The 13,840-nt window shown below is 34.5% G+C and overlaps 1 protein-coding gene across 4 annotated transcripts in view; it reads left to right on the top strand.

The window, feature by feature from the left end:
• Nucleotides 1-13,400, top strand: part of MAP3K7 (mitogen-activated protein kinase kinase kinase 7) — a 72,740-nt gene extending 59,340 nt beyond the window's left edge. Inside the window, exons 14-17 of one of the 4 annotated variants that reach the window (XM_033234636.1) lie at nucleotides 4,197-4,302; nucleotides 8,948-9,009; nucleotides 9,701-9,816; nucleotides 11,585-13,400. In XM_033234636.1, coding sequence (XP_033090527.1) covers nucleotides 4,197-4,302; nucleotides 8,948-9,009; nucleotides 9,701-9,816; nucleotides 11,585-11,765 — 465 coding nt within the window. In that variant the 3' untranslated portion in view covers nucleotides 11,766-13,400. The remainder of the gene's footprint in view (nucleotides 1-4,196; nucleotides 4,303-8,947; nucleotides 9,010-9,700; nucleotides 9,817-11,584) is intronic. The other 3 variants (XM_033234637.1, XM_033234638.1, XM_033234639.1) reach the window with 3 other exon arrangements.
• The last annotated feature ends 440 nt before the right edge of the window (nucleotides 13,401-13,840 follow it).

Below are 13,840 nucleotides of genomic sequence, written 5' to 3'. Positions count from 1 at the left end.
CTCTTCCCACTGGGCACAGGGGCTCACACCTTGTAATCCCAGCACTTTGGGAGGCCGAGGCAGGAGGATCGCTTGAGCCCAGGGGTTCGAGACCAGTCTGCACAACATGGGCGAGACCCCATCTCAACACAAATATATTTTTTTTAAATTAGCCATGCATGGTGCCGTGAGCCTGTGGTTCCAGCTACTCAGGAGGCTGAGGTGGGAAGATTCCTTAGCCAAGGAGGTCAGGGCTGCAGTGAGCTGTGTTGGTGCCATTGCACACCAGCCTGGGCAACAGAACAAGACCCTGTCTCAAAAAAAAAAAAAAGAAAGAAAGAAAAAGAAATTCTCTTATCATACATAGAATTTAAGTTTGTTAAATGTATTTTTTATAAGTAGATGTTAAATGCTTTTGCTGCATCTGTTGAGGTTTTGTCCTTTAATCTGTTGATGTAATGAATTGTATTAGTGGAATTTCCTAATGTCAGATGAGTGACCTTTGCAGTCATTTGCAAAGTTGGATAAACCAAACTTTTTAAATGATTTTTATTGCTTGTACACTGCCACATTATATTTGCAAATATAATTTTTAGAAATTATGACTTTTGTGTCTCTTTTTTTTTTTTTTATTTTTTTTTTTTTTTGGAAGTGAGATTCAGTTGTAACTTTCTTTCTTACACTGTCCTTATATATTGATTTTTACTGCCTTCACAGAATGAGTCAGAAAGTTTCTTCTTTCTTTGTTTAGGATAATTTAAGATTGGGAAAATATTTTTCTTGAATATTTGATAGAACTTACCTGTAAAACCCTCCTCTGTGCTTGGTATTTTCTATAATGTATAGGAATTTTGGAAACTTTTTTTTTTAAGAATGTGTTCATTTTTATAGTCTTGTCTCTGATATCAAAATACTGTCTTTTACTATTTTTCATTTTGGGAGGCGAATTCTTTTTTTTTAAGTAAGTTAGATCTCTAGCTTATAAATTATCAGTGTTTCTGTTTTTTTCATATATATATTTAGAGTTAAATATTTTCCTCTAAGTGCTCTTTTAGTCACATCCCCAAGTGTTAGCATGATCATGTTAAAATTCAGTTCAAGTATTTTCTAATGTCCCTTTTATTTTCTTCTTTGACCAATGAATTATTTAGAAGTGTTTTTCAAAACAAAAGATTTTTAAAGGTTTTGAAATCAGTATACAAAGTAATTAAATTATGATACTGAAATGTTTTTAACATTTTTGAGATTTGCTTTACAGCTTAGTACATAATCAGTTTTCATAATCAGTTTTCATCAGTGTCCCATGAATGCTTAAAAAGAATGTGTATTCTTCATTTGCTAGGCGTAAAGTCACTTATGTTTAGATTAAGCTTGTTTTTTAATGGAGTTCAAGTTTTACTGTGTGTATGTTTTGTTTTATTTTTTGGTCTCCTTTTATATAATTTACAGAAGAATATTAAAATATCTTACTGTGGGCTGGGCACAGTTGCTCACACCTGTAATCCCAGCACTTTGGGAGGCCAAGGTGGGAGGATTTCTTGAAGCCATTAGGTCAGCCTGGGCAACACAGCAAGATCCCATCTGTACAAAAAGTTTAAAAATTAGCCAAGTGCAATGGCATGTAACTGTAGTCCCAGCTACTCAAGAGGCTAGGGCAGGAGGATCACTTGAGCCCAGGAGTTTGAGGATACATCCTTGAGTTTTTTTGCTTTATCTGTTTATATGTACAGCATATAAATTTTGAATTGTTGGCCAGGCACAGTAGCTTATACCTGCAATTCCAGTGCTTTGGGAAACTGCGGAGGGAGAATCACTTGAGGCCAAGAGGTTGAGACCGGTCTGGGAACATAGCAAGACCCTGACTCCACAAAATATTTTAAAATTAGCTGGACACAGTTGTGTGTTCCTGTAATCCCAGCTGATGGGAGGATCACTTGAGCCCAGGAGTTTGAGGGTATAGTGAGCTATGATGGTACCACTGCACTCCAGCCTGGGCAACAGAGCAAGACCTTGTCTTTAAAAACAAATCTCACTGTGATAGCGGATGTGTCCTTCTTCCTTGCAGTTTTTTTGATTTATCTATTTGTATGTACAGCATATAAATTTGGAATCGTTGGCCAGGCACAGTGGCTCATGCCTGTAATCCCAGCACTTTGGGAGACTGAGGCAGGAGGGTCACTTGGGGCCAGAAGGTTGAGAGAAGCCTAGTCAATGTAGTAAGACCCATGTCTACAAAAAAGTAATAATAATAATTTTTTAAAAATAAATTTTGAATTGCTGTATTCTGAATTGAACCACTTACCATATTTCTCTAGTATTATTTTGGACCCTAAAATATGTTCTCTCTGATATTAATATAGGTACTTTATTTGGGGTAGTTTTTGCCTGGTTTTCTTTTTTTATCCTGTAACTTTCTGTTTTCTCTGTCTCTGTAAATTAGGTATATCTCTTATAAATAGCATTTAATTCATCCTGACAATCTGATTTTTTTTTAAATATCTTAACTGGAGAGTTTAATTCATTTACATTTATTATGGTTACTGATAAGTTTGCTCTCTTATGTTTTCTCTTATTTCTCTTTTCAGCTTTCTTTTGAACTGAATAAATTTATTTTATTATTATTATTATTATACTTTAAGTTCTAGGGTACATGTGCATAACGCGCAGGTTTGTTACATATGTATACTTGTGCCATGTTGGTGTGCTGCACCCATACTATTTTTAATTGTATTGTTTTCTTTCTGGTTTGGGAGTTACATATTACTACTTTTTGTAAATACCTTTGAAATTTTAACATTCATGCCCAACCTCGTAAAGATCTGTACCCTCATCCTGAACAATACAAGGATTTTTAAATCAGTGCTCTTCATGCTTTTGCTATTGTTATTTATAATTTTAGTGCCATCTTATTTGTTTGATACTTCTATAAATTCACTGTTTCCATCACTGAATGTTTTCAGTGTGTAGATTTATTTTCTGTTTATCACTATTCCTTATTGTGTCTTGATCCTTCCATCAAGTAAAATTTTTCTTCTTCCAAAAATACATGCTTGAAAAATTTCTGTGGTAAAAATGTGTAGAAGGTAAACTCAGTTTTTGCCCATCTAAGAATGTTATTTTGGCCTCATTCTTCAAATTTTGTTGGCTAGACAATTCTAGACTGGCAATTACTTTCTTTCAGTACTTTGAAGATATTGTTCTACTTTCTTCTGGCTGCTTTTTCTATCTCCTGTTAATTGTTTCCTAGAATTTGAATGTACATGTTCCATGTTGAACTCAATTTGTGAGCTTCTTCCTATTTCTTATGCTTGGGATTTGTTGTGGTTGGAATTGGTTGTAACCTGCATCCAAACTGGAAATTTTTTGTGGATTCACGGTTAATACATTTCTCCCTTCCACCCAGAGCCACTAACCCAAGAGAGACAAACTTATTTCCTGTCCGCTTTTGTAGGACAGATTTTTTTCCCCCTAGTTATGTGACCTTTTCTCAGAGAGTGAAGCCTTTGCTGAGCTTTAGCTTTAAGCAGAGGTTTCTGCAGTCTTACTTCCATCCTACAAAGGCCCAAGGCTTTATGGTCCATTCCTCTGAGTCCAGCAGCCTGTGAAAACAGTAGCTCTAGGCCACTGGTGTTCAGTTGAAATTCCCAGGGCTGTCAGCTTAAGCACTTGCTAGTTTCCCGATCTTGTTTTGTTTCTAATCTCAGAGTATTTCTCTTTTTTTGAGACGGAGTCTCGCTCTGTCGCCCAGGCTGGAGTGCAGTGGCCGGATCTCAGCTCACTGCAAGCTCCGCTGCCTCCCAGGTTCACGCCATTCTCCCGCCTCAGCCTCCTGAGTAGCTGGGACTACAGGCGCCCGCCACCTCGTCCGGCTAGTTTTTTGTATTTTTTAGTAGAGACGGGCTTTCACCGTGTTAGCCAGGATGGTCTCGATCTCCTGACCTCGTGATCCGCCCGTCTCAGCCTCCCAAAGTGCTGGGATTACAGGCTTGAGCCACTGCGCCCGGCTATTTCTTAGTTTCTTGCAAGTTCATCAGTTTTTAAGAGGTATGTGTGAGTGCATATAAATTTTTACATATATATAAGAGAGGATTTAATGTTGTTTACAAGAGTTTTTTGGGGATCTCTAAGTCTCTTCTTTGCCTTTTAATGGAAACGTTCTCGTCATTTTTTTTAATCAAAAAATCACATTTTGTTTCTCCTATCACTTCTTGCTATAGGTGAGCAGTAGGTCATCCAGTCCCAGTATCAGAATGATTACTACCTCAGGACCAACCTCAGAAAAGCCAACTCGAAGTCATCCATGGACCCCTGATGATTCCACAGGTGACCAGTCTGTTTCTTCATACTTATGAAGTTCAATCAATCATGTTTATATTCATTTTCATTTGGCTATGTCATTACTCTAATTTTTACAAAGGCAGGCATTATACTGTTGTTTAGATTTTTATATGAAATATTTAGCAATACGTGTTAAAATGCCATTTTGAATACAGAGACAGAGACTGCCTTGCCTTCTGTATTTTTTTTAATCCGGATACTAAACATGTATTTTAAAGATCATCTGTCTGGGGTTTTTTTCCAGTTGCAAAGCATGTTGAATTTTTGATACTTCAGCCTGTGATTTTCCTACTAGATGATAGTAGTAAAGTCATTATTTTTTCAGTAACTAAAATCAGAGAATGGTAAAAATCATCCTCATCATCTTCCTCTCAGTCTTTTGTTCTAAGGACACAAGATGTCATGTACCTTAAGGTGAAAAAAATTCTGACCATTGACCTTTTGAATTGTTTTTAACTGATAAGAGACACCATTTTCAGTTATACAAATATTCTATTAGACCTTTAGAAGCCTGTGAAGAGTTATTAAAGCTCCCCAACGTGAATAACTAACTGGTCACAATATTAGTATGAATGTCCACCTGCCTAAAGGTAGTGATGGCGTTGTTTCATTATGGGCAAACAGGAAATGATGCGCCACAGTAGAATTAATTTTTCCCTAACTGTAAAAGAATACCTTGATAAATGTTTATAAGTGTACTTATGAAATTTTTTATTTATATTACATTAAGTCATGCAGGGAAAGATCATCTCTTAAGCCCTTGGAAAATTAAAGCATTTGGTGTTTTATATAAGATCGACTATGTTATTAATAGTAGCAATTAGATTGAAGTTTAAAAGTCAGCTTTCTGTCTTTATAAACTAAAATACAACTCAAGTATTTATAGTTATCTGATGTGGTTTGGTCAAGTTTATAATTTAATTTAAAAAATTAACTGGGTGGTTTTTCTCTGTGTCGTGTAAGATAGAGCTATGTTTAGCCAGGGTGTACTCTCCAGTTTTAGGAAGTTTAAATTTAGTGGTGGCAAAAACTCCTGTTTCACCCCTAGCACAGCCCAACCTAGGACTGTCCAGAGCATTCACCACTATGCAGCACATGTATAGAATTCATTATAGACTTGCTCCTCCCCAGTGGTAGACAGGGAAATGTTCTTGCCCAATTTTATCATTAACATTCAGGTGATAGCAGCTCTTTTTGATTTCTGAACCCTTTGGCAAGGGAGTATGCTCCCTGACATTACAGCATTTGCCCAGGTCTGGTACTCAGCTCAGCAGAGCCTCCTGTCTTCAGTCTGTACTAATCTATATATGCCAGTCAACAGTGTGGCAGATTGTGACTTCATGGGGGTAAAATAAAAGATGTTTAAGCCTCTCTCTCACATAACTGCTACATTTCTGCTTCATGTGTTGCTTCTACCTTCCAAGTCCTGTCCCATTGTTTCTTTTTTGTACCTAGAAACACCACAAAATACCAATTGCTAGAAATAACTTGCAATATCAGCTGAATTTTGTCTTTGCCTTGAAATATATTGCAAATGTGTGGCTATAATTTTGAATACATTTTGAAAATGGGTGCTCTTGGTTGAAGTTTATAATTAATTCAGCTTTGTAGTATTTCTAAGAAAAATATTGATCGCCAAGCTAATCGATTGGGAACTCTAAATTAGGGAACAGATAGGTAAAGTCTTTTTCTTTGAAGGCCCACTGACCAAGGAAAAATTAAGAGTGTAAACCTAGGTTAAAACAACCTAATTAAATTTTTTTAATTTCAGAGGTTTTTGCATATTTTCAGAGAAAGCTAAAGAGCATAACAATTTAATAATCATAGCCGATAATGACTGCTCTTCAGTTCCTATTTATAATATAATGGGTGTTTAAAAAGATACACATACTGAGAGGATCTAGTGAGAGAGATATCTAGACGCACAATAGAGGGAGCCGCAGAGGGGGAAACTCACTAAAGAATTTTCACCTGTGTTTAGTACTTTGCAAAGATGTATTAATATAAAGTATAAGGCATGGCCCCATTCCTTGCAGTCTGGTTAGAGTCATAATACTGACACATTAAAAATAAACTTATACTATATAATAACTTACTAAATTTATAGTACAAGCTGAGTGTTTCGATAGTTATAAGAGAAATCAATTAAACAAGACCTGGCATAGTCTCTGACCTTTTCATAAAATGATGAGACTTGTTCTTTAGTCATAAAGCAGAAAGGAGAAGGCAATATTCCACTTAAGGGAATGCATACTCAAAGAATATGAGATAGTAACAAGTGTTGTGTTTGAGGGGTCAGAAAAGAGAGTTTGCCTGATTTAACCAAACCGACATGTGCCTTGACATTCAGGAGAAGCAATTAGATTTGATTAGCAATTGAAACACACACACACACACACACACACACGCAAAACTTTCATTAAATAATCTTCCAATCTTTGACCAATTATTGCTAGTAGAGACTGGAAGTTCAATTTCAATTTAGTTTGAAAGTGAGAAAGTGAAATCCCACTTACTTGTTTTAGAGAGAAGATGAAATTCAGTGAAGGACCTTAAGTTCCCCACCATAGAAGGATTTTAATTATTTGAATAACACAATCCTTGGACTTTTTTTCCACTCTCAGAATACCATGCAACATTGATGCATTATACTGAATTCTAAAATACATATCAGATACAGGGTGCTGATATAATGAGATATATAATGTATCAGTGATTTAAGAAAGAATCATAGGAATGGAAATCTTAAATTGAGGAAACTTTTTCAAGACACTTAAATTTTTCTAGTAAATCAGGAGGAAATCAGTCATTTTAAATCAGTTTTAGTTTTGTGGAAAGCAGTGTTTATGTGGGAGCATAGTCTGAAACTACTGTTGGGGTGGGAGGAGAGTTGGTCAGAGAAATAACAAGTGTATTTCTTGTTGAGCCACTTCAGAAAAACACACATTTATGTTAGTGCTGTGTATGAGCCTTAATGGTAAGTGCCTTAGAGTCTCTACTGTTTTTCTGTATTGCCCTCCAATATTTAATAAACATTACTTTTTCAGTATGCAATTCATACTATACTGTTTTAAATTGTTCTTTCTTTCTAATTCTCCATTTAATATGAATGATAATGATAACTACCGTCATGTATTGAGTGCTTAATATATGCCAGCATTGCATGATGTTCCTCACAGGTATTATCTCATTTGGTCTGATTTTGCTAATTAGCTTTTGGAGTTTCTTGCAAGCACATTCTCAGTGGCTTTAAAAAAATAAAAACAAAAACAGCCGGGCACGGTGGCTCAAGCCTGTAATCCCAGCACTTTGGGAGGCCGAGACAGGCGGATCACGAGATCAGGAGATCGAGACCATCCTGGCTAACACAGTGAAACCCCCGTCTCTACTAAAAAAATACAAAAAACTAGCCGGGCGAGGTGGCGGGCGCCTGTAGTCCCAGCTACTCAGGAGGCTGAGGCAGGAGAATGGCGTGAACCCGGGAGGCGGAGCTTGCAGTGAGCTGAGATCCGGCCACTGCACTCCAGCCTGGGCGACAGAGCGAGACTCCGCCTCAAAAAAAAAAAAAAAAACTGGAATATCAGCTAACAATAAATTAGAAGATTACTGAGCCAGCAACCCATCTTGAGTTTTTTTGGATTGCATACAGTGCATCTGCTGTCATCCTGACTTGCCTTTATCCATACCACTCCTTCAAGGAGTTATTCGTCAGAAAAAGACTGAACAACTCACTCATTTAGCTCATTTTTTCTCTACTAACAGTGGGAAAGCAACTACTTCTGAAGCAGAAAGTTCTGTATTACTTCAGAGTTATTCTGCTTACTTCTGGAACTGTTCTACGTAACCATTAATGTTGAGAAGAGACTATCCCATGCATCTCAGTCAAGTTGTATGGCAATTTTACCTCTTTGGAAATATAAACAAAAGCATTCTATTCAAATAATTTTATAAAATTGACTAGTTGTTTGAATTAATCAACTTACCTGTTTTTGGCATGACATTGAGCCACAGGTTTCATCCTCTTTTTGGTTCCTTACTGTTCATATTTGTAATACACTCTCATCACCAACATCTCATTTTCTGCAGTGATTCTTACTGGGAAGGGCGGGATGAGTGGTGGGGGTCACATTATAACCTATATAAATTGAAAGTGATCCGCTGGAAGAGAATGTGTCTCTGCTTTCTCCCTTTCCCTGTTAAGGAACATTGATATTAACAGAGTTGACATAGCCTTCTATAAAATAAACTTAGCATGATAAAGAAAAGAGATGTGGGGTTTGATTAGATAGGGTCAATTAAGACTGAATTTAAAATATAAAGGTCTCATATCACTGTTTTTGTTTTTAATTAACTCGGAGCTTAGAAGCTCTGATATATTGTGTTCTATTCAGTTTATAGTCAACTTAAATTATAGGTATGAGAATATGATTGCATTCTAATATCTGATAATTGAATATCCTTTTTTTAACCTTTAGAATTCAGAAATAGACTCTTCCATTACCAATAGCCATAACTTTTAATTTACATAATATTTACTTTAGGGAAAAAAAGTATTTCATTCATGCTTTCTTGCTGTTCATTTACAATTATTTGTGACAGAAAATGAATACAATGCATGCTTGAATTCCAGATACCAATGGATCAGATAACTCCATCCCAATGGCTTATCTTACACTGGATCACCAACTACAGGTAAAGGAGTACTTTCTCATTGGAAGCTGACTTTTTTCTTCTTAGAGATTTTAAAGCTGACAATTGTGTTGCCACCCATCATTCTGTAGTCCTTAATTTGTCCTTTTAGTTGGCCTCCTTAAACTTTTTAGAATCAAATCAAAATAAACAATTCTTTTGGTTAAGTTAATTAAACGTTAAATTGGCAGAATCATATTCTTATCTTTTCAGTCATCTTAAAATCTTCCAGTATCTTTCCTTAGTACTGCTAAGCATTACATTTTCACTGTTTAATTTTAGTGAGTTAAAACAAAACTCATAGGTTTATTTCTATCTAATACATTTGTGATACATTCTCGTGTTCGTAGTGACTAAAAATGTAAATAATATACTTCAGTGCCTCCTCATGAGTATGAGGGCTATAAACATCTTTTAGTTTGATCCTGTTTGCAACCTGAAATGTCATACCAGAGACGACAACTCCAACAATCATGGTTCTCTGTAACAAACTGTTAAAACAGCAAGAGTAAATTTAAATGCTGAGTTAACTCTGACAAAAGGACACTGAGATTTTCTAGGGCATGGTTTAACACTTATTTTTAAAAGATCATTGCTTTAGTGCTATAAAAATATATCACAGTCTCTGTGTTAACTCTCAGCTAGATATTGAAATTTGATGTAATCATGTTTTAACATTCCTGATTATTTTCAGCCTCTAGCACCGTGCCCAAACTCCAAAGAATCTATGGCAGTGTTTGAACAGCATTGTAAAATGGCACAAGAATATATGAAAGTTCAAACAGAAATTGCATTGTTATTACAGAGAAAGTAAGTTATTTTTTATGAATAAAAATAAAAATACATTAGTATTTTGAGTTTAAAATATGATAAGGTGCAATGAAAACATAATTTTTAGAATTAGTCATTAAGTATACTTTCAACTTGTTTAAGCTTTAAGCACCCTTTTACTAAGAATTTTTTATGCAAAATTCAGTCCTTTTGACTATATCATATTAGTGCTATGGAAAATAAACTGGTGCTCTATACCCATTGTTTTATGTTCTCAGAGCTGTTTAGATTTATTGTTATAAAGATTTATTGTTTTCTTGTACATAGATAAAATAATTTGATTTACTAACATTCAGTTGTGCCTTATCTTAGAAACATTTTTGTAGATACACTTTTTCCAGGTGTATGTTTAGGATTGTATTACTTATTAAAAGACTGTATTTCATAACTGAGTGTTTTTCTAAGGAGTTATAGAAACTGCCTTCCTCCCTTTTTAAAGAAATCCAATCTAATTTCCTTACTACTACAGTCACAGTTCTTAAATATGTATGTATCTTCAGTTTTCTTAAGCATGACCTTCAGGAAGTTTTATACTTAGGAAACTGAATTATTAGTGGTAACTAAAATGAAGTGTTAAGGAAAAATTTTGGCAACTTTATATATGTATGATAATAGGATTCCCTTCATTAATTTTAATCTAAATAAATGAAAGTTTTTTTTTCTGAATTTGTGAAAAGCTTTCTGTATGTACTTCAAAAACAAAGAGAGAAAAAATTGTTTTATCACAATTTATTGATACAGTGATTTAAATGGAACCAACCTAGTATTTGAAAGGTAAGCCTAAATAGGAAATTAAATACTACAGTCTGGAAATCGTAGAAGTAATTATAGAACTGCTGGCACTTTATGTTGAGAAAGCTTGATTTCTTATTTCACGTATTTAACCTATACTTTTGCCATACTTTAATCATTTGAAAGAAGAATTCTATTCTGGAAAAAACAAATGGTAGAGTAGGCTGTTGGCTGTGAAAACTGTGACAGTTTTAATTAATTTTAAATACTTTCAGAAATAGTATTAGGTAGTTATTTTGCTTAAGGACCTTTTATTAATTACTCATTTATATCCAGTAACCTCACTTTAGAAAATGCCTAAAGATGCATCTTTTTTGGGAATACTTAATAGTTCCTGAATAAAAGGGACTTAAATGAGTTTATCAGACTATAAAAGAATGAGGGTCTTTCCTGAAAATGCTTGCAAATGTAAGTATTTTAAAAGAAGTGGTACTTTGTAATTTTTCTCACTGCTTTAAAATGGGAAAAAGCTTTAAATTCGATAGCATTTATTTTAATTAGCTTGCAAATTTTCTGTTAGCTTACCACTCTTTACTATAGTTAAGTATGATTGTGACTTCAGAATGCGAATGAGTGTAAAAGTAGAATGTGAATGATAAGAACTTCATGATATTTTCCCATAGCCAGATAGAACCTTTTCCAGCCTTTTTTCATCCTTCCTATACAAAAAGAGGATAGAAAATGAAATTTTCTGAAACTTTTATTTTACCATTTTATCTGCTTCACTATTTATCCAAGTACAGTTACTTAATAAAAGGATTATGATAGTTGTATGATTACACCAGAAATAGATGAGAGTTCCTCCACCCCAGTCCATAATTATGCTTGAGCAGTGTACCTAAGATGCAAAATGATAAACCCAGAATAAAAATTCTCATTAATTGAGCTTCCATCGTCAGCTAGTAAGGTATGAATTTTTCCATCATGTGTAATATTATGTGGTATTTGTTTGTAGGCAAGAACTAGTTGCAGAACTGGACCAGGATGAAAAGGACCAGCAAAATACATCTCGCCTGGTACAAGAACATAAAAAGCTTTTAGATGAAAACAAAAGCCTTTCTACTTACTACCAGCAATGCAAAAAACAACTAGAGGTCATCAGAAGTCAGCAGCAGAAACGACAAGGCACTTCATGATTCTCTGGGACCGTTACATTTTGAAATATGCAAAGAAAGACTTTTTTTTAAGGAAAGGAAAACCTTAAAATGACAATTCATGAGTGTTAGCTTTTTGGCGTGTTCTGAATGCCAACTGCCTATATTTGCTGCATTTCATTGTTTATTTTCCTTTTCTCATGGTGGACATACAATTTTACTGTTTCATTGCATAACATGGTAGCATCTGTGACTTGAATGAGCAGCACTTCGCAACTTCAAAACAGATGCAGTGAACTGTGGCTGTATATGCATGCTCCTTGTGTGAAGGCTAGCCTAACAGAACAGGAGGTATCAAACTAGCTGCTATGCGCAAACATCGTCCATTTTTTCATATTAGAGGTGGAACCTCAAGAATGACTTTATTCTTGTATCTCATCTCAAAATACTAATAATTTTTTTCCCAAAAGATGGTATATACCAAGTTAAAGACAGGGTATTATAGATTTAGAGTGATTGGTGGTATATTACGGAAATACGGAACCTTTAGGGATAGTTCAGCGTAAGGGCTTTGATGCCAGCATCCTTGGATCAGTTCCATCCGTAAAATATGTAAAGGTAAGTGGCAGCTGCTCTATTTAATGAAAGCAGTTTTACCGGATTTTGTTAGACTAAAATTTGATTGTGATACATTGAACAAAATGGAACTCATTTTTTTTTTAAGGAGTAAAGATTTTTAATTCTGTGATTGTGTGTATGTGTGTTGAAACTGTAAAGCTTTTATGACTAATATTAATCTCTTAAATGAAATTAAAAGGCAAAAGAACATGATTGAGCTTAAATGATCATTTCTTCCTGCAATGATTCTTTGATTGTTTTCTCATGTATTTGAAAAAAAAATGAAGAAAAATAATGGAAAACGGAAATTATTGCTCCAGCTAAAAAAGGCTTGGGCTTAAATTTCTTTTTATGATACCAAATGAGGAATAAACCAGGCAAATCAGAAGGAAGTTAAAAAAGTAAATATAAATTCAACAAGTATCCTAATTATCCTGGATATTGAAATATTTGATTTTCCTTACAATCCCATTCTAGAATGCCTGCTGCCTTTCAACACATTTAAAATAATTTCAACACTTATAGAGTATTTATATTGTTACCAGTAATTTTGCTACCAAAACCTTCAGAATAACTTTAATAATAAAATGACATTGAAATGATAGACTATGCAAGCTCTATATTTTTTCAGGTGGTGTTAAAACAAGTCACATTTTGATACCAATACAAGGTGTCTTTCAAACAAGGATGTCATCAATCTGATTTTTATAGCATTAATGTTTTAGGAAGAAAAAGTTCAAAATGAAGGCATTAATTGCTGTGATTATTAGAATTCTGTCATGACCGTATTGCAGTTTTTGCTCTATTTCAGATAAGCAAGATCTAAGAAGTTATCAAAACTATTCTTTAAAATGCTAAAGCAGGTAACTTTTTCTTCCATTATTTTTTCCTCCTACCACTGAGTTTTATAATGAATTCCTTGTGTATACAAGCAATACAGGTGAAGGACAGTTTGTACTAAACTGTTATTTTTAGCTTCTTCAAAAGCTATTTTAGAAAGCTTCCTGGAAATAAATGTCTTCTATCATTTAATTTAAATAAAAAGAGTGTTATTGTTCCGAAATAATTTGATTATCTAGCTGAAACAGATATTGGGTTCAGCATAGTAATAGTAAAATAAAATCGGCAGAGAAAATAACTGTAGACTAGGATAAAGCGTGACTCCTCCATAGCATTGTTGCTTGTATGTACATCTGTCACTCCACTGAAAGGGACCTAGTCACTTTAAAGAGGCCTTTTATCTCAGAGCACGAGATATCCAAGTGTGAATGCTAAGGCTTGATGTTGCCATTAGGATTTAGCATTCAAGATTTCAGATCTTATTTCTAGTCATTGATGTGTTTTGCTGTATCATAACACACTTAAAGGGAAATTTTATTACAGTTTTTACTTGTAGTCATTTCATAAAAATATCCAAATAGCTAAATGGAAGAAAATAGTAGATTTAGTCGTGGTACCAAATGCAAGAGGCTGTTGAACAGTTGCTTGTTTGTTTACAG

The sequence above is a fragment of the Trachypithecus francoisi genome, unplaced genomic scaffold (genome assembly GCF_009764315.1).
Source record: "Trachypithecus francoisi isolate TF-2019V2 unplaced genomic scaffold, Tfra_2.0 Lachesis_group15, whole genome shotgun sequence".
In the NCBI taxonomy this organism is placed as follows: Eukaryota; Metazoa; Chordata; class Mammalia; order Primates; family Cercopithecidae; genus Trachypithecus; species Trachypithecus francoisi.
Note: the sequence above shows the minus strand (reverse complement) of the source record. Positions and strands in the feature narration are given on the sequence as shown.